The sequence below is a fragment of the Tiliqua scincoides genome, chromosome 8 (assembly GCF_035046505.1).
Source record: "Tiliqua scincoides isolate rTilSci1 chromosome 8, rTilSci1.hap2, whole genome shotgun sequence".
In the NCBI taxonomy this organism is placed as follows: Eukaryota; Metazoa; Chordata; class Lepidosauria; order Squamata; family Scincidae; genus Tiliqua; species Tiliqua scincoides.
This window is the reverse complement of record NC_089828.1, coordinates 54,294,069-54,317,860: the sequence shown is the minus strand read 5'-3', so window position 1 is coordinate 54,317,860 and position 23,792 is coordinate 54,294,069. Positions and strand designations below refer to the sequence as shown.

The following is a 23,792-nucleotide window of genomic DNA, read 5'->3' as shown; positions in this document are numbered from 1 at the left end:
CCTAGGGAGGTACGTGGGGCGGTGGCTAGGAATAGGACCTTCTCAGTAGTGGCACCAACGCTATGGAATTCCCTTCCCCTTGACTTAAAAATGGCTCCCTCTCTTGAGACTTTTCAGCGAGGCCTGAAGACCCTTCTGTTTAAACAAGCCTTCTGAGTTCTCGGCCTTTTTAACATCTTTTCAACATCTTTTAATTTTTTACAGGCCTGATTCTTTTATGACTTGATCTGTTTTTAAATTATGTTTTTAATCTGTTTTAACCTGTTGTAAGCCGCCTTGTGTCCTTTTGGGGAGAAAAGCGGGGTAAAAATAAAGTTATTATATTATTATTTGCAAGAGGAAACAAGAGACTCTGTGGTAGATCCCTTAGACCAGCCATTTTCAACCACTGTGCCATGGCATACTGGTGTGCCGCGAGTGGTCCACAGGTGTGCCACAAGAATTTGGTGGAAGGTCATTTATTAATAGCGCCAGGGGGAGATGTGAGCCCCAACTGGCAGCATGGTGTGCCTTGTCAATTGTCAAAAACCTGGTGGTGTGCCTTGAACATTTTTAGTGCCTTGTCAGTGTGCCATGAGATGAAAAAGATTGAAAATCACTGCCTTAGACTTAGCTGAGATCTCCTTAGCTGTAGAGATCAATTTCCACTCAGCAATAAATCTCACCAGGTGACCTTAGGCAAATCACTAGCCCTGTTCTCTCAACATATCCAAAGTCAGCAAGCGTACATAGAGCAGAGATCTATCAACTTGTATGTAGTCATATATAGGTCTCTCTCTCTCTTTGCAATTGGAAATAGTTGCCCCGAGATTCTTAATTGTATGGAAAGAGCCCTACACTTGTACAATTGCAAGTGGTGTTGACTCCATGCAGACATTCAAATGAACATGCCAAATCCTCACCTCTACATGGGTTCGCTTACCATGGTTCTGTTGCAAAATTAGACCCAGGAGTCTTTAACTCCATCTAACATACTCATTGCAATGGTGAAGCAAAGTAAACGGCATCCACACATGACCCTGGAGTTGAAAGAAAGGTGTGAAGAATACAAAAGCTAAGCTGAAAGAAAGATATGTTAACAGGGCGTGGGGCGACAACATATGGGGAATGTTTATAAAAATGACCCACAAGACCAGGCTCTTCTAATATTTTCTTTATTTAAAACTTCTAGCTGCCCCATCTGGACAACTTCAGGCAAACTGAAAACACATACACACCACTCATTTAAAATCAGACTATTCCATCCTTTGTCCCAGAACCGGGCCGATTCACACAACTACATTGTTGTCCCAGCACTGGGCTGTTTCACTCAATCACGTTGTCCACTCAGTTACAATCTTGCAATAACCTACAGTTTCATCACAGAGCAGGTCTCCAGGCATGACCACCCTCCCCCCTGCCAACCACATGTGGGGCAGTAGCCATTAATCTCTTCTTTCATGTGTTGCTATGTAGGCAAAAAGATAACTAGGGACACAGAAAGGCTTGAACATCCTTGTGATCTTTGAATGGTTCAGGAAAACAAGTCCACTCTGTGCAAACTTGGAACAAAGAAGGCTTGCTCACCTGGGCCAAGAGCTGGCTACTCCAGGGGTGGAGACTGGGAGCCGTGGGGTGGAGCTTCTTGGGATGAGGGGTGGGGCCTGACCAGAGCATTTCCTTTGCAGGAAAGCTTAGACCCTGTCGGTATCTTCAGTTAGGGCTGAAAAAGATTCTCCTCTGAAACTCTAGAGAGCTACTGCCAGACAAGACATGGAATCGCCCATTCTCCTGAACTTCTTGGTTAAAAGAAATATACTGAACCCTCCTCAAGTACAGTTGTGTAATTTGTATATTCCACACTACCACAGGGATGCTGCACAAGCAGAATCTATTCTGGCACAAGCTTCAGAATCCTCAGAATTAGCTTTCAGTCAAAATAGTTTTATAAAAGGGTCTTTTAGAGGAGAAAAGACCTTTGAACCACATTGCCAGCCCTCAAAACAAGAAGGAAAAAAAAAACTTGGCACATTTCCCTCCCCTCCCCTCCCCCCATTATCTAATAACCAATTCTAAACTACAGCACTTGAAAGCCTGAAACCATGGAAACAAAAAAATGTATGCAAATATTTAATTTGCATAGCTTAAGACAATGGGAGGCCTGTGCGTACCCAGGGGACAGATAAGAGGTTCATTGGGCAAGGGTTAAGCTTTTGGGGTTTAAAAGGTTATTAAGGGAGTAAAAATCAAACCGCAATGATTAGGGAAGACAGAAAAGTGCAACTGAGTGCAAGTGAGGGGCCAAAAGGTGGTTGCGGATGTGTGCATAAAGTCGACTGTATTGCGTTGATCAAGGAGGGGAAGGGGTTGGCTAGATTCAATGGAGAAGGTGACTGGGGAGAAGTGGGATAGGATTGCTGATGTCCTTGCTAAGATCTGCCTGCATTTCCTCTGAGGAGTCTGGAGAACCAAAAAAAGGGAACCCTTCCTTGAGCAAGGAGTAAACGAAAGATTACATTTTGCCATGTTTCCAAAACCACCTTATCCATTTTTGGCACTGCGTGTTCTCAATTATTGGACAAGAGAAAGACCTATTGCTGAATAGGCCATGACTTGAGATATCCCTCTTGGGGCCAAAAGGAAGCCCCCCCCCCCCAAAAAACAAAACTACATTCACTATTCTACAGTAGTGAGGGATTTAGTAGTGTATATAGAATCATAAGACTCTCAGTTTTTAAAAACATGTTGCTACTAGTCCTCATGGCAGTGATATCATAGCTGTTAAGTGTGTGACCAGTGTCCAACAATCTTTCGGCCCCTCCCAAGTAAAAATCAGATTTTTTTTCCCCTAAAAAGCAACTTGGCTTGCTTACTTGAGTCACTTAGACTGCCCAGAAGTCTCTTCTAACCTCATCATTCTGTCTTTTTGAATGGGGTATGTCTGCAAGATACCAGCAAGGACAGAGAGAGGATGTTCCCTCTTTTGCTTCCCCACCTCCAAAAATTATTCAAATATGTCCCAATTTGGATGCACGGGAACTAAATGTTACCATTCAGCAACTAACAGAGACAGCATTTAAAGAACAAAACCTCAGTGTGTTCTTGAATGCATCCAAAGTGCAGCGTGAGGTCAGGAGCGATTCCCTTGGCCTCCTCACCAGCTCAGGAGGAAGGCCGGAGTTTTCCAAGATACCCTGGTTGGGCTCCAACAGCCCAACAGAGGAGAGCCCCAGACTTCCTCCTGAGCTTAGGAATGGCCAGGGAAATTTCCCATGGTCCACCCCTCCCTTGAACAACAAAGAGCTGGGGCACATCACACTCACCAAGTTTGTGATCACCTGTGCACAATTCTTTAATTAGGGACCAACTTGACACAAACCCATTTCTCGCTTGACACAAACAGTTCTCCATGCATTCTAGACTCAGCCAAACCCCAGTCTGTCTGTGATGGCCCACAATCTTAAACTCCCACTCTGCTAATAGCACACCATGCTGCTTGCCTCTAGGCCCTGAAGGATTTTCCCACACTTCGTTTCTTTAGCTCTAACTTCTCCACACACAGAAACCTCCAAGGTAATGTGGCAGAAATGAACAGCCCCGAGGCAGCAGCTTGACACTGGTAAATGCACAAAAAACAGGATCCATGTCCTAGCACAGGAATTTAAGTCCTTGGCTGGTGATGTGCAAAGGCTCAAAGATGAATTTTTGGCAAGTTTCTGATCTTTGATTCAACTTTTTTCCCCAGGCACACATCAGTGCCTAGCACAGGGCAAGAAAAAGACTCTGACTACGTAGATTTCCAGTTGTTACCCAGCACCAAGCAACAATGGGGTGGAGGGCACTTGAAGACCTTCCAACACCAGTTTACAAGACAGCATCAGATTTTCCAAGCTAAAATGCACAGAGTGTTCTGTAACGGAAGAATTGCCAAGTTGCGATGTTTGTTATACCAGCTCATGTTCAGGCTTTGCTCATTGCCTTCGCATTGGGATTCCAAAACTTGTAAAAACACACACACAATGAAAGAGCTCTCCAGAGCCTCAAATCCATAAGGACCACCTTCAAATTTTAAAACAAGACAAGCCCATCCCGACTTCAAGACAGACAGCAGGGGCCCAACAACTCTGAGAAGAGATGCTAATCTAAAGAGAGTTCATTGAAGCTTTTCACTGAGTTCATTGAAGTTTTGCCCTCTGGAGCTCGTGATCTCGATCCTTTGGCAATAGAGTCACAGGTTTGTTGGATCTGCCAATGTGACCTGAAAGCCCCTTTTTCCAACATGGTTCTTGGCCCTGCTCAAATAAAATTCCAGGTTGGACACTGCCCAGGAAACCGTTCAGAGAATGGAGTCAAGGGGCTGGCCGCCGTGCTTGGAAAGCCAGATGGACTCTTGGCGGTTCAGACCCACTCTGGGAATGCCACCGTGAGGGCCTTAGTGGCCAATCTGCCGGTCATCGTAAGTGCTGTACCGCTTCACATGGATGCGCCGCACCCTGTCGCGCAGCTCAAAACCGTCGTCGTCTTCGCTCTGATTGGCCTGGCTGCGGCTGCGGCTCGTGGCCTCCAGCAGGGAGTTGTCAGGCACACGGGGGGTTTCGTACAGCAGGACGTTCAGCGTCTCTTCGTAAATGCGGGCCTCTGGGAATTCAACCTGGAACGGAGAGACACGAGGGCTGCTGAGAGAAGAGGACATGCCATTGCTGGCACAGGCCCAAAGCAGGCCCCAGGGGATAATTCCACCACCACCCACCCCCAGAGTTCTCTTGAGCTGGATATTTGGCTGGTTCCATCAGCATCTCCATCTTCTACCCCTTGTCAGCTGGCTGGCACAGGGGAAGCTTCCGAGCAGGGCTTCCAAAGGCCACGGGGCAGAACTTTTGCTCGTGCTCCTTTTGTAATTTTGTACTTGATGTTTTTATGCTATATGTTCTATCTAATTTAATATTGTAAGCCGCTTTGATCTTTTTAGCAAGATCCAAGTATTTCAAACAAATAAATGGGACCACTGCACTTCCCAAAGCTGCTTTGTGATCGACTAAGGGGCTATCGCTCAGTGGCTGAGCACCTGCTTTGCCTGCGGAAGGCCCCGGATTCCACCCAAGCAGCACCTCCAGATAAGGCTAGGAAAGACCCTGAAGAATCAGACAGCAGTGCTGGCACCAGGTTGCAGGAGCAAATCCCTGCCTTGATAATGACTCCACCTGCCTCCCACAAGCACTGAGGGGCCAGGACTTGGCCAGGTGGGCTTTCCGATGGTGTGGTATGTCAGCCAGCGCCCGACCTCCAAAGCCACCCCTGACTGCCAGCCACAGTAGACAACACTGAGCTGGATGGATGAAGGGTCTGACTCGATTTTCTGTTGCTTTAATTGAGACGTGCAATCCCAAAGTCGATCTGGTGCATAATACAATACCCCAGTAACCAGGTTTAATCGCTTCCCTTCCCCCTTCGCTACAGAGCTTTGGTTCAGCCCTCCAACATAGCCACTGAACTCTGCCTGGACGAAATGAACTGCGCATGACAGAACGTCAGTCCCTCCCCACCAGAAACCAAAAATCAGAGCCCCGATACCTTGGTTTGCTTCTTCTCCGTAGCATAAACGATGGACGTGCAGCAGACTTCGGCCAATTTCCGCCCCTGCCCATAGAACGACCAGCAGCAGATCTCGTCTCCGATCACGTCCTTGATGAAGAGGACCCTCCCATTGAAGCGGAGGGACAGCTTGTCGAACAGTTCTATGTTCTTCAACAAGTTGTCATCGGAGTTACTGAAACACAACAGCAGGACGAGCAGAGGTGAAGCACCCCATGCATTTGTGAGAGCCTACCAGTGACGTCGCTAGGGGGTGTGGGCCACTACCAGCTGACGCGCACAGAAGGAGACATCTCTACTGGCCAAAATTGTTAAAATTGTGTTTTTAAGGAATAATACCTCCATGCTATATACCACTCGATGCATAATTTACAGCAGAATATAGTGAAACAACCTGTGTTGAAATATCTCTGTTCTATCCAAAGTTATAGCCAAAAAACCAGTGGGGTGGGGCAATGGTGCGTTGCCATGCTCGCCGTCCAGGGCATTGCCCTGCCCGCTGCATGGGATGAGGTCAATCATGGGGGCAACACACTAACCTCCCGCACTGGGTGATGCAACCCTAGTGATGTCACTGGTGCCCATCCCATTCATGCTAAGACATGGACAACTGTGACGATACCTTGTGTAGGAGTATTTGTTGTTGCTCCTGTTGTAAAGGAGCTTCACCACGGGCTGGAAGGAGGAAACAAAAAGAGAGGGAAATGTCAGTTCAGGGTACAAGGGGAGCAGGGTGGCAAACCTGTGAACAGCCAGAGTTGTCCGCAAGCTCAGAGATGGCCATGTCCAGGATCACCTTTCATCAGCTCTGGCTGGTGCAGGTGCTATAGCCCCATCGAGGACAGGTGGTGCTGGACCCCGTTCTACATGCACTTGTTATCTCCAGGTGTTTGTTTATTTTTCACATTTTTATACCGTCCTTTCTCCAAGGAGCTTAGGGTGGTGTCCATGGTTCCTTCCCTCCTTTTGTCCTCACAACAACATTGTGAGGAATGTGAGGTTGAGAGAGACCAACTGGCCCAAGGTCACCCAGGAAGAGTCAAGGCTGACCGAGATTCAAACCTGGATCTTCCAGGTCCAATTCCTGGACAACTACACCATCCTGGCTCTCTCGTGTAAGATGTGAGGCTATCTCTGCAAACCATTCATATGCTTCAAGGCACAGAAACAGAGCTGCAAGAGCACTCAGTGGGCCGAGGTGTCCGGAATGCATCACAGAGGCTTTGACTCGGCTCTGCTGGACGCCAAATTCAAGTGCACAATTTTAAGCACTGGCTTCAGCGTTTCAAGTCATGAGCTTCCAGGGACCAATTCTTCTTAAAAATGGTCTCCTCCTGCATGGAACTGCCCAACCTTTAAGCTCAGCCATGGAGGCCCTGCTGGTGAATGCTCCATCCTCAGAAGTGAGGCTAGCTGTAACCAGAAGCAGCAGTCGCTCTGTATCCCTGGAACTCCCCACCCAGGGAAGTTAGCCCGGCTCCATCCTTTCCCGTCAAGCCATGCCTGAAGAACGCTCTGTTTCACAGGGCTTTTTGGTGTCATGCTACAAGCAGTGCTGGAACAATCCCAAACAGCCTGCTTTTGCTGTGGCATTTTTATTTCCTTGCAGATGTTTGAACAAACTGATAGAGAACATCTCTATCAATGGCTACGGTGTCACATCAGCCTGCCCTTGAATACCAGCTGCAGAGAACAAAGGTGGGAGGGACGTCCAGCTTTCTTCCCAGCTTGCAGATTTCCCAGAGCACCTGTGAGCCACAGTGGGAAACAATCTGGGAACTAGGTGGGTCCTCTGTGGCGTGACCCAGCAGAGTTCTTCTGATGTGCTTTTTCCACTACTACTTTGTTTTACAAGTTTACAGGCTGCCTGGGCGTGTTTGTGACTCAAAGGGTGGATATAAATGTAAAGTCAGAGCAATAGTCTGTTGAATGGAAGAGGACAAACCACCGAGCTGGGCTACTGCAATCATATCTGGTTGGAGCCAGCGCAGACCATCATCTGATCCAACACCACCGTTTATACATTCCCCTTGGATCAGTTTAGACAGCCATTGTAATTACATGATTCTGCATTTCCCAGCCTGTGCCACTTCAAGACTGGGGTGTGGAATTCAGGCCAGCATTGCTATTGTTCTATGTGCAGGGAAAATATGAGACAGAGGAATACTCTGGAGAACCTAGGAACCCCCCCACCTTAGCCTGAAGTGGTACAGTCCGGCAAGGGTCAAGGTAAGTTATGTTGGGGTACTGACAAGAGCATCAGATACCCAGCTTTCACAAGCCTATGGCACAAGGCTAATGTTGAAGTGACATACACTATCTGGAAAGTGGACAATGGAATATTTGGCCTTGGCCAATCAGAGGGTGCATCATCATCACCAGGCAGCACAAGGGCACCCCATACCACAGGTCCCCAGAGAATCGAGGGTGTGCTCACTTTCATGGCAGCTTCTATGAGCCTCTCCTCTTCTTTGGGGGAGGTGATGACAGGGATGTTACAGATGGGCTTGTAAGCATCCTTCTTGTCCTATGGAAAAAGAATCACACGCATGGATTAGACTGGATTCAAGGGCTCCTTCTTCCACCACCAGCGCTCTAGCCCAGCTATTTTCAATAGATGTGCCACAAAAGGTCTGCAGGTGTGCCACGGGAGTTTGGAGCACAGCGGCTGAAAATTACTAAAAAAAACTCTTCCAGGTTCTCTGCTGTGTTTTTAGGGCAACTGTCTGTGGTAGTGAATTATCTGTCCCTCTTCCTACGCAGGTGGAGAAAGAAGGGCAGACAATTCACTACCACAGAGTTGCCCTAAAAACACAGCAACAGAACCCGGAAGAGTTTTTTTTAGTAATTTTCAACCGCTGTGGTTTGCTCTCTGATGCCTCCCAATGAGAGAAGCCAACCGGGGGCCCAGGGCCTAGAGTGGAAATTTACCTGGAGGTGGTGAAGAGCAGTAGGCATCAGCCTGCCTTTGGGCCACCACTCTTAATTACAGCAGCAGGGCAGGGAAGGGGTAGGCAGCACATGCACACACACGTTTTCCAAAGCATGGAGAGGGACAACACTGGAAGGGCCCTTGCTGGTCTTCTGACCCAGAACCCTACATAACCTAGAGCAGGGGTGCTCAATAGGTGGATTGCGATCTACCGGTAGATCGCAAGGCAAAATGAGTAGATCGCGGAGCCCTGTTTCTCCAAACTGTTAATATGTCGGTTTCGTCTAGTGACTAGACGAAACTGACATATTTAGCTGACACTAAACTGAAACTGACACTTTAGCTGCTCTTCAGGCATGCAGCAACAAAACTGACGAAACTGACTAGACTCCAGCAGGGGCTCCATACATTAAAGGGGGTGTCTGTCAGACGCTTCCTTCCCCCCTGGTAGATCTCCGGGCCTTGCTGGGTTTCAAAGTAGCTCTCGAGCCAAAAGAAGTGTGAGCACCCCTGGCCTAGAGCTACCACTGGCTCCTGTGCAATGCAACCGCCAGCCCGCCCCAGGACCGAAATCAGGCCCTTCTGCATGGAAAGTGGGTGACCTACCACTGAGTTACAACCTTGGAGCAGGTATGTGACAGAATCAAAGGGGTTACTAGTTCTAAATGCAACGGGTTTGAGGGAGTGACTGCACTTGGCGTCAGAAGACCTCCACTAGCTTGGCCTCTCTTACCTGCAGGGCAGCCTGACATAAGTCTACCAGACCCTGGATGAGGTAGTATTTGGCTTCGGCCATCAGCTCTTTGATCTCTTGCCGGTTCTTCGGCAGGGCAGCCTTGTTGTCGCGGAGGTAATTCAAAATGGTCCCAAAGTGTTTGCCACAGCGATCAATGAGAATCCAGCCTAGAGTTGGGGATGAGACAAGTGACAATATCTTGTCTGAAGACGACATACTGCACAACCTTGTGACCTTGCAGGACTTTACTCACCAGAAAATTTCCCCATAAGGTCATCCATCAGCATGCTCACCTAGCACCTGCCTCAATATCTTTGAGGAGCCAGGTGAAGATTATGTGCTACACTTTACTTATGGGGGTGTGTGTGTGTGTTTCAGTCTGGTTTTAACAGCTGTCGATCGTGCATTGTATTCACTATAGTGATGTCAGCAACTCCAACTTAGTTGCAGTTTTTATGTTCATAATTCTATCTCATACTAAATTTTCCAACATGCAAGCATCATATCATCTATGAGCTCTGGTTAGCTCTCTCCTTCTGACCAACATCAGCTGCCTGGGGTCTTAATTCTCCCTCAATTTTCAAGTAATTATATTCCAGAGTAATGGAGGAAGCAAGTCCATTCTCGCAGAAACAAAGCTCACCTTTGTGATTAATTATTGAAAAACCTAAGACAAATATACGTTCATCAATATGTCATTTCACATGTCAATATTGACTCCTAATCAATTTCTAGACCAGCGATTTTCAACCAGTGTACCATGAATGGTCCACAAATGTTTAGAGCACAGTGGTTAAAAACAGCTGAAAAACTATTTTGTTTGCTGTGGCTCTGCCTGTCCTCAAGGGAGCGACAATTCTTTATTACAGACAGTTGACGCAGAAATAGAACCACAGAACCCAAGAAAGTCTCCTGGAAGTCTCCATAGAGAAGACTATAGAGATCTGTGTGCCTTGAGAAGAAAAACTAGAAAACTGCTGCATGAGACAGGGGAAGGAGCTCTGTAGCTCCTTCTGGCCAGAAAGAGAACCAGGCACAACAGAAAAGGAACTGGGTACAAGAAACACCCCTTCAGCAAAGACCATAGGAGAGGCCTCCCTAGGCTCAATTCTTCACCAAGCCATCTCCCTCCACACTTCCCCAGCCACTTGTCTTACCTTCCTTGTCTGACAGCACCTCCATCCTGCCGCTGAACATGGCCTTCAGCATGGTGTCGTGCCGCGTCAGCACCTGTACCGTGGTATAGTACAAGGCCCCGCCCACATTGAGCCGCACATACTTGTCGCCAAGCCCGCTGCCTGCCCGGAAGCTGCAGCTCTTGGGCTTGGCTCCCGGGGTGGCGCACAGGGTGGTTAGGCAAGTGTCGCCGGACATCTCCTTCTGCAGGTAGATGATGACGCGGCAGAGGGTGGGCTTGGCCGATTCCGCCGTGGTGGGGGGGGAAGGGTAGCAGCCAGGCGAACGCGATAGTGGGATTCCCGTTAGTTGCTGGCTGTTGACAACTGGAGACTGAAAGGAAAACAAAAGAGAGGTAAGAGGCGGAACTTCCTTGGAGGCGGAACTTCCTTGCTAGGGAGGCCCACCTGCCACTAGCCCACACCACTCCCCACCCCCGTGATGGAGTCCTGGCTCTTTGAAGGCCAAGTTAACCCTGCCTGCAAGCAAATTTGTGGTCCACTTTTCAGACTTTGCAGCCATCACCCTAATTGTTCCAAACTGATTAAAAATACTTAGTTGCTGCTTTTCAATTAAAAAGGTTCACACAGCAATTTACACAGCAAAATAAATTTCAAAAAATTGGTTTTTCACAGAGTTTTCAAAGTCTTAAAGAAAAAAAAAAATGACACCCACAAAATCACCACCGAAGGGACACTGCGCTGGGGTGAAGAACTGTTAAGGGTCTGCGTTAATACTGTATGGATGCTAACATCTTTTAGGATGTTAGTCCTATCCAACTTTCCAGAGCCCATGTAGCTGTGCCGACAGGGCATGTGAGGCATCCTGTTGTGGGGGCAGGGGGGGCACAGTCACAAAAGCCTCCTCAAGGCAAGGCAACATTTTTTCTCCTTAACTCGGAGCTGCACTTCAGCTGCATCAGCACTGGAAAGTTGGATAGAATTGGGTTCTCAGGTTGCATTTACGTCAAGGTGTTTTATTGTATCACCTACTGCTTCTCAGCCATTGTGGTTGATGGCAACAACTGGATTTGGAAGCAGATGATGTCCTCCTAATCACAGAACTGGAAGATCAGGTGCTGTCAATGGTACCGTGTACTTTCCGGCTATACTCCCTGAAAGGAGGTGGGGGCAGACATACCCCAAAGTTTCTCCTCAGTCCAACGACGGTTCTTAGCACGTAGACCTCTCTGAGGCAATGGCTACTGGAGCTACTGTTGCGACAGTGAAGTTAACCCTAAGTATTCTTGCCGGTGTTGTTGCTTTACCACAGGGGTGTCCAAAGTTTTTGGCAGGAGGGCCACATCATCTCTCTGACACCGTGCTGGGGGCCGAATTAATTTACATTTCAAATTTGAATAAATTTACATAAATGAATATATTAAAGATGAACTTATATGAATGAATGAAGGTCTTGCAGTAGTTCAAGGCCTATAAAAGGCCTTGCACAAAGCAAGGCTGGCCTTTCCTTTACAGCTGCTACTGCATCACAGACATGAAACAACAAAAGCAATGGAGGGAGCCCTCATCCCACAGCTCACTCGAGAGGCCAAACAGTTGCCCTCACGCTGAGAGCAGTTGCATCGGGCCAGTGTGGGCTCCAACAAATCTCTGGAGGGCCAGAGGCTCATTGGAGGCTAGGGGCTCCCTGAGGGTCACATAGAGAGGCCTTGAGGGCCACAAGTGGCCCCCAGGCCGGGGTTTGGGCACCCCTGCTTTACCAGATTCAGAGTAAGGGTGATGAGGACATTTCCCTCCCTGATAAACAGGTTACCAAGTTTACAATCAGCAGCCTGGTGTTTTCAGTTTCTGCCTTTTATCACTTGGGGGAAGGATGCTCTCTCTCAACTTTCTGGCAGCTTGCAACATTAAAAGAGACAGGCTTATACAACACAAGCAGGCAAACTGTCAAAGCAATCAAGGTAAAAAGCAGCGGTCAAAGAAAACTAATAAGTCACCTGGGATTTCAGGCCTTCTCTTCATCCTGCTTCACAAGTCTAGACTGTAATGGCTAAAAGCAGGTTCTTTTTGGTTATGGCCCCAAAGCTCAAGAACCTTTTTCCTAATGAGGCATCCATCTATCTCCTTGTCTGACAGCACAATCCAATGCATGCAGACTTGGCAGCAACTCTGTGGGACTTACTCCCAACAGAGAGAGTGTTTTGGAAAGGCTGAAAAACCTTTACTTTTCAGCTAGCATTTGGCTGACTTGGGCCTGGTCAGTTCCTCTCCACCTTCCTTAAACTATGTTAGGCCAACCTTCCTTTTTTGACCACCATGAAAAATATGCACGTATTTTACCGTTTTTTTTTTTTTTCCATAAAGCCAATTCTCAGGGCATTCATTTCTATGTATGCTGGGAAGGAAGGAGAGTGGGGAGAAATGACCACAGGTCCTCAAGGCTATCTTCCTAGGCACTTATTCAACAGCTGCCAGGGGCATTCACCTACCTAGCTACCTTCTGCTCAGACCTTGCAAGAGTCAAGTTGCTAGCCCTCATGGTTCAAAAGACAGCAAGTTGCTCAAGTGCTGGAAAAAGGAATCACATTTTTCCTAGGGAGGGAGCATTGCAATAAATGCGATACTGACAATAGAAGCATTACTTTGAGGCAGGGTTCCTGAGAAGCACACCAGCCACAGTCATGAACTGCCACCAACACAAAAATACACTCAACCAAAGATTCATATCATTTTACTGAAATCCTGTACATTAGAACTGTGTCTAGATAACACAAACATTGATTAAGTAGTAACTCTTCTTTACATCAAAAAACGATCAACCTAATTAACTATGGTAATGCTTCCTATTCCAAAGTTGAAAAAAAGCTGTCTACTTTAAAAAAAATAACACGTACAAGAACTCGCAAAGATCTTGCAGTAAAATAAGTACTTTTAATAAATATCCTCCCTAACTGGGGGCACCTTTTCAGTCAACCAGAAGCCTCTTAACTGATCCTCTCCAGGAAGCCCTTAGCCAAGCGATTTTCAACCGGTGTGCCACGGAACACTTATGTGCTGAGAAAGGTCTGCAGGTATGCCATGGTAGTTTGGAGCACAGTGGCTGAAAAATCGCTGAAAAACCCTGGATTATGTGGCTCTGTTTCTAGGGGAACTAGTTGTAGTAACTAGTAACTAAAGTAGTAGTAGTAACTACTAGTAGTAGTAGTAGTAATAGTAGTAGTAGTAACTAGTACCTAGTAGTAACTAGTAACTAAAGCTGCACCATTAACAGCTGCCCTAGAAACAGCTGCAGAACCCGGAAGAGTCTTCTTCCAGAAGCGACATCGCAAGAGGCAAACACCATAGAAGTCAGTGTGCCACAAGAACAAAAATGTTGAAAATCCCTTCCTTACTCCCCAGGTTCCCATATCCTACTATAATCAAGTCAAAGTCCAAACCCATGGATCTGAAACCAACATGTATTCTCCTGTTTACTGCTGCCTCCATTTCCATCCTCTTCCTCTGCTGCCTACTGTATTGAATGATGCATTGTAAACCTCTTGGGGCAAGGGCCTATCCTTTTGCACTTTGTAAAGCCCTGCGCACAGCAAGGGCATTACATAAAAGAAGGCTGAATTCAAATATTATACAAGTAATAACTGGAGAACAGGGAGGAAAGTACCTGCCTCTTCTGAGTCGCACTTGTGCAGGGTACAATACGGCAGCCACCAGAACCTGTGAAGGAGTCCAAAGTCTACTGCTCAATCACTGAGTCCCTGAATGGCAGGAACTGGGGGGGGGGGAAACAAGGGGGGCCTTCCCATCCCAGCAGGATGATGTAAAGGGGCTGACTCAGAGGATCCCACACAATAGAGGCATTTCCTTTGCTTCCTCTCAGTGGGAGCTCAGTGGGAGCTCAGTAGGACTGTCTCTCTCTCTTTCACACTGGAAATGCCAAAGCTCTCACAACCTTCTCGTTCCAACAGTACTGCACTGATATCCCAGCCTGGCATGCGCGCACACACACACACACACACGATTCAGGGAGAGGGTGTGAACAAACCCTGCCAAAGCAAGAACGACCATGGCACTACCCAGCTGCCCAGGAATGTGGAGATAACAAAGCTTCAGGAAGGCTGGAGGGGATAGGAACAACTTGTACCATTAGCTCTAGGATGTTCCAAGAAGACAAGCATCATGGGTAGATCAAGCCATGACACGCCCAAACACCAAACATTCTTCTGACGCAAGAAGGCAAGACTCTAGCCTCTTCTAAAAGAGAATCTTCCAAAATTGGGTCATGGCTCACTGGTGGGTCCCGGATGCACAGTTTGGGAACCAATGCATAGGGTACGGAGACTAAGGATCTATGCCAAAGAGTTCTTGGAAAAGAGGAATTTTTAAGAAGTGATCAGAAGGAAGGGAGAGAGGAGGCAGACAAGTTCCGAGCAGGAGTTGCAGTGATGGTGGAAGGATAGAGTTGTATGAGAGAGCAGGTAATGTTTGGTTTAGGGTGATAGAACTGAAGGTCAATGGGTAGGAAAATCACAGGCTGTAGAAGAGCAGCACATTCCCAGAGGGCTTTGAGAAGTCGTTAGAAAAAAGAGTTTGGAAACAAAACAGCCGGTATCACAATAACTTCGTTATTAAAGTTATTAATAACTTGAAGCTGTAGCTGCATTTAAAAGAAAACACAGCCCTGCTTCACGCCACTTCGGATGTCAAAGGGGTCTGATGTGGAGCCATCGAAGACAACAGTGCCCTTCATGTCCTTGTGGAAGGATCTGATGATGCTGAGGAGCCTGGGTGGACATCCGATCTTGGGGAGAATCTTGAAGAGGCCGTCCCTGCTGACCAGGTCGAAAGCCTTCGTGAGATCTATGAAGGCTATAAAGAGTGGCTGTCGTTGTTCCCTGCATTTCTCCTGCAGTTGTCTAAGGGAGAATACCATATCAGTGGTGGACCTGTTGGCTCGGAATCCGCACTGCGATTCTGGATAGACGCTCTCTGCAAGTACCTGGAGCCTCTTTAGTGCAACTCGGGCAAACAACTTTCCTACAACGCTAAGGAGAGAGATGCCACAGTAGTTGTTGCAGTCACCCCTGTCACCTTTGTTCTTGTACAGCGTGATGATGTTTGCATCCCTCATGTCTTGAGGTACTCCACCTTCTCTCCAGCAGAGACAGGATTTCATGCAGCTCAGTGACGATGATCTCTTTGCAGCACTTTAGGACTTCAGCAGGGATGCTGTCTTTTCCAGGTGCCTTGCCAAAGGCAAGGGAGTCCAGGGCCACATGAAGTTCTTCTAGGGTTGGTTCACTGTCAAGCTCCTCCAACACAGGCAGACACTCAATGTTGTTCAGCGCTTCTTCGGTGACTACATTTTCTCTGGAATATAGCTCAGAGTAGTGCTGCACCCAGCGTTCCATCTGCTGCGCCCGATCCTGGATGACCTCGCCTGCTGCAGACTTCAGAGGGGCAATTTTCTTCTGTGTTGGACCTAGGGCCTGCTTGATACCATCATACATCCCCTTGATGTTGCCAGTGTCAGCTGCTATCTGTATCTGGGAACAGAGCTGGAGCTAGTAGTCGTTAGCACATCTCCTGGCAGTCTGCTGGACTTTGCTGCGAGCAGCTCGGAGGACCTGCAGGTTGCGCTCACTGGGACAGGCCTTGTATGCTGCTTGAGCCCTCCTCTTTTCCTCAATGACTGGCGTCAACTCCTCAGAGTGGGCTTCAAACCAGTCTGCCGTCTTGTTGGTCCTCTTGCCGAATATGGACAAGGCGGTGTTGTAAACGGTATTCTTGAAATGTTCCCATCTGTTGGATGCGTTTGCATCGGCCGGGCCTGGAAGAGATTCCTCAAGTGCTTGTGCAAATTCCTCCACTTTTCTCTGATCCCGGATCTGGTATCAATGCGAGGTCTTCCTTCCTTTTTCGTGTGATACCTTGTTTGGGATTTTCTTCGCTGTCATGCTGAAGCAGGCCTTTGGAACTGCAACAGGAGGCATCTATCTCCGGACCAGATCAGACGGAAAGCTCTTCAACCTCTCCAGACTGAGAGCAAAGTCCAAAGTCCAGCTGAAATGTCTGCGTGACTTCCTCTTTGCCGACGATGCAGCTGTCACTGCCCACTCTGCCAAAGATCTCCAGCAGCTCATGGATCGTTTTAGCAAGGCCTGCCAAGATTTTGGACTGACGATCAGCTTAAAGAAAACATGGTTCATGGTTCAGGATGTGGACTCACCTCCCTGCATTACAATCTCTGAGCATGAACTGGAGGTTGTCCATGACTTTGTGTACCTTGGCTCAATGATCTCCGACACTCTTTCTCTCGATACCGAGCTAAACAAACGCGTCGGTAAAGCAGCTACTACGTTTTCCAGACTCACAAAGAGAGTCTGGTCCAACAAGAAGCTGACGGAACATACCAAGATCCAGGTCTACAGAGCTTGCGTCCTGAGTACACTGCTGTACTGCAGCGAGTCATGGACTCTCCGCTCACAACAGGAGAGGAAACTGAATGCTTTCCACATGCGCTGCCTCCGACGCATTCTCGGCATCACCTGGCAGGACAAAGTTCCTAACAACACAGTCCTGGAACGTGCTGGAATCCCTAGCACGTATGCACTGCTGAAACAGAGACGCCTGCGTTGGCTCGGTCATGTCGTGAGAATGGATGATGGCCAGATCCCAAAGGATCTCCTCTGTGGAGAACTCGTGCAAGGAAAGCACCCTACAGATAGACCACAGCTGCGATACAAGGACATCTGCAAGAGGGATCTGAAGGCCTTAGGGATGGACCTCAACAAGTGGGAAACCCTGACCTCTGAGCGGCCTGCTTGGAGGCAGGCTGTGCAGCATGGCCTTTCCCACTTTGAAGAGACACTTGGCCAACAGTCTGAGGCAAAGAGGCAAAGAAGGAAGGCCCATAGCCAGGAAGACAGACCAGGGACAGACTGCACTTGCTCCTGGTGTGGAAGGGATTGTCACTCCCGGATTGGCCTTTTCAGCCACACTAGACTCTGTGCCAGAACCACCTTTCAGAGCGCGATACCAGAGTCTTTCGAGACTGAAGGTTGCCAATATATATATATATGCAATATATATATAAGTCATACTGAAAAGCTGGGAAAAGTGTACAATAAAAAAAACACAGCCAAAACGACCCAGGGGTTTGACACCTGCCTTGCAAGAAGAGGCTGAAGTATTTTGAGCTTCTAAATAGATCTATCAAAGCAAGGAAGGTGCAGAGAAAATTATGTATGGTAGCAACTCCAAGTCATTCAATGACATTGATGGGCAGAAAGTTCAGGGCAGACAAAAGAAAGTGTGTCTTCACACAATGCAGAATTAAGCTATGGAACTGGCTGCCACCAGACACAGGGATGGCCACTAACTCAGACAGCTTTCCAAAAAATGGATGACAAATTCACAGAAGATAAGGAGTCAGAAGGGTTATACAAATCTACGTCCCTGAATATCAGGTCCTCGAATGGCAAACCAGGGAGGGCTGTTGCCTGCCCTGCATAGGGGCTTCTTGTCAGGTCTTTACTGAAACAGGACTATGGCTGACTTAAAATCCCCCTTCCCCTCTACCCAGACAGCAAAGTCAGGATGCTGGATTTGGTCTTGCAGAATGCCTGGAAAACCTGTTTTCCTGCCAATTTTCCCTGCTGCTCAAACAGGAGGGCTACTCAGTCCCACAGGGGTCCTTGCGGTGTTGATACAATCAGGAAACCCACACTTGATCTTCCAGAGGCCTGGGGAGATTCATCTGCACTCCGAGAGACAGGAAAGAGCCTCACCATGTACACAGGCGCCCCTATTACATCAAGGACAGTAAAGAAGGGTTACCCTAAGGGAGCAGTGGTATTTGGGAGGCAGACTCGTGATGTCTGGCACAGCCAATTCCTCCATGGGGGTGGGGGGTGTGTGGGAGAAATCTCCCAACTTTTATACCCCTTGGCTCTTTTGGCTGTTGTTGCAGAGAGAAAGGAAAAAAAATGGCTTCCTGACAGTGCTTCCTTTCCCAGAGACATTACAGGGGTCAGCAACCTTTTGGAGCTTGGGTTGACAATTAAGTCCTCTCCGGGTTGATGATTAAACATCTGGAAGAAATCCAACAGGTGATGCTTTCTCCATTACAAGACTTCCCTACTGTGGAAAGCATAGCATTTTTGAAAAAACAGGGGGAGTGAGAAGTACTGGAGAAGAAGCGAAATATTAACTCTATTTCCCAGTCCCCCCTTCTCCCCAAAGTTCTGATAGACCCAATCAATTTTTTTTCTTTAGAGCAGTGTTTCCCAAACTATGGGCCACAAGTCAATTTTTGGTGAGTCATGAAAAGAAATTTAAAAAAAAAAAAAAAAAGCTTCCCAGTTTACAGAAGCATGCTTCCCAGTTTACAGAAGAAAACTGCACCAGCAGGCAATCCGGTGGAGAGATCGTTCTTGTGACTGGAATGCTAACCTGTGGAATGAGGTTACTTTACGCCCACAAATTAAAATGTCACATTTTCTGATTTTTCTCCAGTAACTGGCATGCCATAGATCACGTGTGAACCGTTTCAGCTTTTCGCCTGGCCTGGAAGTCCCTAACTGCACATTCTGCTCTCCAGTTCAGCCTTCTGAGTACCCTGGAATAACTGTAAAGGTTGGGAAGACAGTCCTTGAACTGTATTTCTAGGGAGAGTCTAGCAAATTTCTACACACATACTATATGTAAGGTCTCTGGCAGCCTTGGGAGCACAGGACCCTGATTATTAATTAATTATTATTAATAAATAATATTTATTTTAGATAACTTTTTTGGTCTAGTAAAACTTCATGGGTCACAGTTGACTATCATTTTAAGAAGTGGGATATGGTGCTAAAAAGTTTTGGAAGCACTGCTTTAGTTAGAGCAAACTGATCCATTAAAAAAAAATCCCCCAAACATCCCAAAGGCTGCAATCCTAACCCCACTGGGAAGCAAGCCCCCACCAACCATCATTAAACCTATCCCCACTTACCTTGGAGAGTGAGCCCCATTGATCATCATTAACCCCATCCATGCTTAACCTGGGGAGTGAGCCTATTGATCATCATTAACCTTATCCACATTTAACCTGGGAAGTAAACCCCCACTGACCATTATTGACCCACTCTCCATCCTTGGGGGGGGGGGGAGTGAACTCCATTGACTATCATTAATGTTATCCACACGTACCCTGGGTAGTAATGCTCTACTGACTATCACTATTGAAAACATATACATTGTAGCCTGTTCAAAGTTCAGATCTGTCACATTTTCCCAAATGCAGTTACATACCATTATAGCACCAAGTCTAATATACCCAAAATAAAATACAATATATTAAAAAACAAAATACATGTTGAAATGAATGGAGACCCACCTGGAATTGGCTCGCGACCCACCTATTGGGTCCTGACCCACAGCTTGAGAAACTCTATTTTAGAGCAAACTTTTTTGCCTCCCGCCCACCCCGTTTTCTTCCCAAGGCTTTACTCGCAAACACAAAACCAAGCCCACCTTTTGTCTCGCGGGCCCGCCCGCCTCGCAATCGGCAGACCCGTCGCGCAGCTCTTCTCTTCGTCCCCGACCCCAAATCACCGCCGCGGCTTCCACACGAGCCCCGAACCCCCTCCGCACCTCCGAAACTCCCGGGCGACTTCCGGGAAGCTGACCCGAGCCGGCTCTAAAGCAAGGCAGCGCGACCAAGCACGACCAACCCGGCCCACAGGCGGAGCTCCCAGCCCAGGGCTGCAACAGGCGACCCCTCCCAGTCAGGCGCCTCTGCCTACAAGTCCCAGCATGCAGCGCGCGCAGGCCGAGGAAAAGACTACATTTCCCAGTATACCCAATTATCTGTCCACCAGGCAAAGCTTTTGAGGTAGGCGCTATCGATCGCGAAGCATAGGGAGGATAAAAGGCCAGGCAATACTAGCGCAAGTCGGAGCAATCGATGATTTTGAATCTTGAATTAGGACTAGTAATGGTTGTAAGGACAAGAGCGGAGAATTTATTTACGGGTCATGCAGTGAATATGACTACTCAGAAGTAAGCCCCACTATGTTCAACGGAGCTTACTCCCAGGAAAGTGTGGCTAGCATTGCAACCTGACAGCAAAGCTTACTCAGAAGTAAGCCTCTTTGTGTTCAATGGAGCTTACTCCCAGGGAAGCATGCATAGGATTGCACAAGACAGATACAATTCCTCCTCCACCACCACCTCCATCTGTTTTGGACCAAAAGCCCAGTGCTATGCCTGTCTACTCAGAAGTAAGCCCCACTGAATTCAATGGGGCTTACTCCCAGGAAAGTGTGCGCAGGGCAAAGAGAGACTCACAACAGGCGCACACCTCCCAGGCTCTCCCATTCTCCCCATTGCCCACAAGCTATGCAGTCAGACAGCCAGCAGCAGGGTGGGGGCTATCCAGTGTTCTGCATCGAGTGCCACATGTATGATTATATGCCTCTGGGGCATAAGTCATGGGTGTGTCCTCGGTGCAAGGAGCTCCAGGCTCTCAGGGAACGCGTCCGCTCCCTTGAAGCCTTGGTGGCCGACCTGGAGAAGCGCAGGCAGCCAGAGGAGGACCGTGGGGAGACTTCCGGGGACGATCAGGCTTCGTCCCAACCTCAGGCGTGCAGCTCCTCGGCTGCCCGGGTGGGAAGTCTCGGGACTGGAGGACGTCATCCTGGAGAGGAGGGAAACAATCCCCTAGGGGGGATCCCTTCTCCAGGGGATGGGCCCGTATCCGAGCGCACTCGGGATACTCCTCGGTGGGAGGGGGGTCGGGGGCTTCTTGTAGTGGGGGATTCGATTATTAGAAACATAGAGAGGGGGGTTTGCGACGGATGTGAGGACCGCATGGTGACTTGCCTGCCTGGTGCGAAGGTTGCGGACATCACTTCTCGTCTAGACAGGCTAGTAGACAGTGCTGGGGGAGAGGTAGCGGCTGTGGTGCATGTCGGCACCAACGACGTGGGCAAGTGTAGCTGGGAGGTCCTGGAGGCCAAATTTAGGCTTTTAGGCAGGAAGCTGAAAGCCAGGACCTCAAAGGTAGCGTTCTCTGAAGTGCTACCTGTTCCACGCGCAGGGCCAGCTAGGCAGGCGGAGATCAGGGGTCTCAATGCGTGGATGAGACGGTGGTGTAGGGAGGAGGGGTTTAGATTCGTTAGGCACTGGGGAACGTTTTGGGACAAGCAGGGCCTGTACAAGAGGGACGGGCTCCATTTGAACCAGAATGGAACCAGACTGCTGGCGCATAACATTAAAAAGGTGGCAGAGCAGCTTTTAAACTGATCCCTGGGGGAAGGCCGACAGGAGCCGAGGGGCATCCGGTTTGGGACTCCTCATCCCTATGGGATGAGGATGGGGAGGTTAGAGAACAACAAGACAAAGGCAGGGTAGGAGAAGAAATTGGGAAAGGTAGGGTGATGGGATGTGATAGACGGTTTGGCACAATGAGAGGATGCGGGGACAAAGGAGCGAAAAAGCAGCCCATCCTGGGGCATTCCGTGTATAAATGCTTTTATGCGAATGCCCGAAGTCTACGAGCAAAGGTGGGAGAACTGGAATGTCTGGTGACAAGGGAAAATATTGACATAGTGGGCATAACGGAAACCTGGTGGAATGCGGAGAATCAGTGGGATACCGCAATCCCGGGCTATAAACTCTACAGGAGGGACAGGCAGGGGCGTGTTGGAAGTGGGGTGGCCCTTTATGTTAAGGAAGGGATAGAATCCAGCAAAGTAGAGATTGAAGGTGGGTCCGACTCCACCGTAGAATCTCTGTGGGTTAAATTACCAGGCTTGTGCAGCAATGTAATACTGGGGGCGTGCTATCGTCCTCCAGACCAGAAATCTGATGGGGACCTTGAAATGAGGAAACAGATCAGGGAGGTGACAAGGAAGGACAGGGTTGTAATCATGGGGGACTTCAATTATCCTCATATTGACTGGGTCAATTTGTGTTCTGGTCACGATAAGGAAACCGATTTCTTGACGTGCTAAATGACTGTGGCTTAGATCAGCTAGTCAAGGAGCCCACCAGAGGACAGGTGACTCTGGATTTAATTTTGTGCGGTACACAGGACCTGGTTAGAGATGTAAACGTTACTGAGCCATTGGGGAACAGTGATCATGCTGCGATCCGTTTTGACGTGCACGTTGGGGGAAGAATACCAGGCAAATCTCTAACAAAAACCCTTGACTTCCGACGGGCGGACTTCCCTCAAATGAGGAGGCTGGTTAGGAGGAGGTTGAAAGGGAGGGTAAAAAGAGTCCAGTCTCTCCAGAGTGCATGGAGGCTGCTTAAAACAACAGTAATAGAGGCCCAGCAGAGGTGTATACCGCAAAGAAAGAAGGGTTCCACTAAATCCAGGAGGGTGCCCGCATGGCTAACCAGCCAAGTTAGAGAGGCTGTGAAGGGCAAGGAAGCTTCCTTCCGTAAATGGAAGTCTTGCCCTAATGAAGAGAATAAAAAGGAACATAAACTGTGGCAAAAGAAATGTAAGAAGGTGATAGGGGAGGCCAAGCGAGACTACGAGGAACGCATGGCCAGCAACATTAAGGGGAATAATAAAAGCTTCTTCAAATATGTTAGAAGCAGGAAACCCGCCAGAGAAGCGGTTGGCCCTCTGGATGGTGAGGGAGGGAAAGGGGAGATAAAAGGAGACTTAGAGATGGCAGAGAAATTAAATGAGTTCTTTGCATCTGTCTTCACGGCAGAAGACCTCGGGCAGATACCGCTGCCCGAACGGCCCCTCCTGACCGAGGAGTTAAGTCAGATAGAGGTTAAAAGAGAAGATGTTTCAGACCTCATTGATAAATTAAAGATCAATAAGTCACCGGGCCCTGATGGCATACACCCAAGGGTTATTAAGGAATTGAAGAATGAAGTTGCAGATCTCTTGACTAAGGTATGCAACTTGTCCCTCAAAACGGCCATGGTGCCAGAAGATTGGAGGATAGCAAATGTCACGCCTATTTTTAAAAAGGGAAAGAGGGGGGACCCGGGAAACTATAGGCCGGTCAGCCTAACATCCATACCGGGTAAGATGGTGGAATGCCTCATCAAAGATAGGATCTCAAAACACATAGACGAACAGGCCTTGCTGAGGGAGAGTCAGCATGGCTTCTGTAAGGGTAAGTCTTGCCTCACAAACCTTTTAGAATTCTTTGAAAAGGTCAACAGGCATGTGGATGCGGGAGAACCCGTGGACATTATATATCTGGACTTTCAGAAGGCGTTTGACACGGTCCCTCACCAAAGGCTACTGAAAAAACTCCACAGTCAGGGAATTAGAGGACAGGTCCTCTCGTGGATTGAGAACTGGTTGGAGGCCAGGAAGCAGAGAGTGGGTGTCAATGGGCAATTTTCACAATGGAGAGAGGTGAAAAGCGGTGTGCCCCAAGGATCTGTCCTGGGACCG

At 48.2% G+C, this 23,792-nt stretch overlaps 1 protein-coding gene across 1 annotated transcript; it reads right to left on the bottom strand.

The window, feature by feature from the left end:
- Positions 1 to 1,140: 1,140 nt before the first annotated feature.
- TNFAIP1 (TNF alpha induced protein 1) lies at positions 1,141 to 20,128 on the bottom strand. Its single transcript, XM_066636312.1, has 7 exons — positions 19,889 to 20,128; positions 10,397 to 10,748; positions 9,237 to 9,406; positions 8,009 to 8,098; positions 6,194 to 6,246; positions 5,551 to 5,746; positions 1,141 to 4,630 (listed from the first exon to the last, which is right to left on the bottom strand). Exons 2-7 carry the CDS (start codon positions 10,611 to 10,613, stop codon positions 4,412 to 4,414), a joined length of 945 nt encoding a protein of 314 aa, XP_066492409.1. The 5' UTR covers positions 10,614 to 10,748; positions 19,889 to 20,128; the 3' UTR covers positions 1,141 to 4,411.
- Positions 20,129 to 23,792: the final 3,664 nt, after the last annotated feature.

Bases quoted from the DNA above. Each gene is read 5' to 3' on its own strand.
- TNFAIP1 (XM_066636312.1), bottom strand. From the start codon at position 10,613: ATGTCCGGCGACACTTGCCTAACCACCCTGTGCGCCACCCCGGGAGCC. The intron at 8,099-9,236 runs GTAAGAGAGGCC...CTTTTTCCATAG, and splicing joins TATGTCAGGCTGCCCTGCAG to GACAAGAAGGATGCTTACAA. The intron at 4,631-5,550 runs GTATCGGGGCTC...TCTCCGTTCCAG, and splicing joins CGGAGAAGAAGCAAACCAAG to GTTGAATTCCCAGAGGCCCG.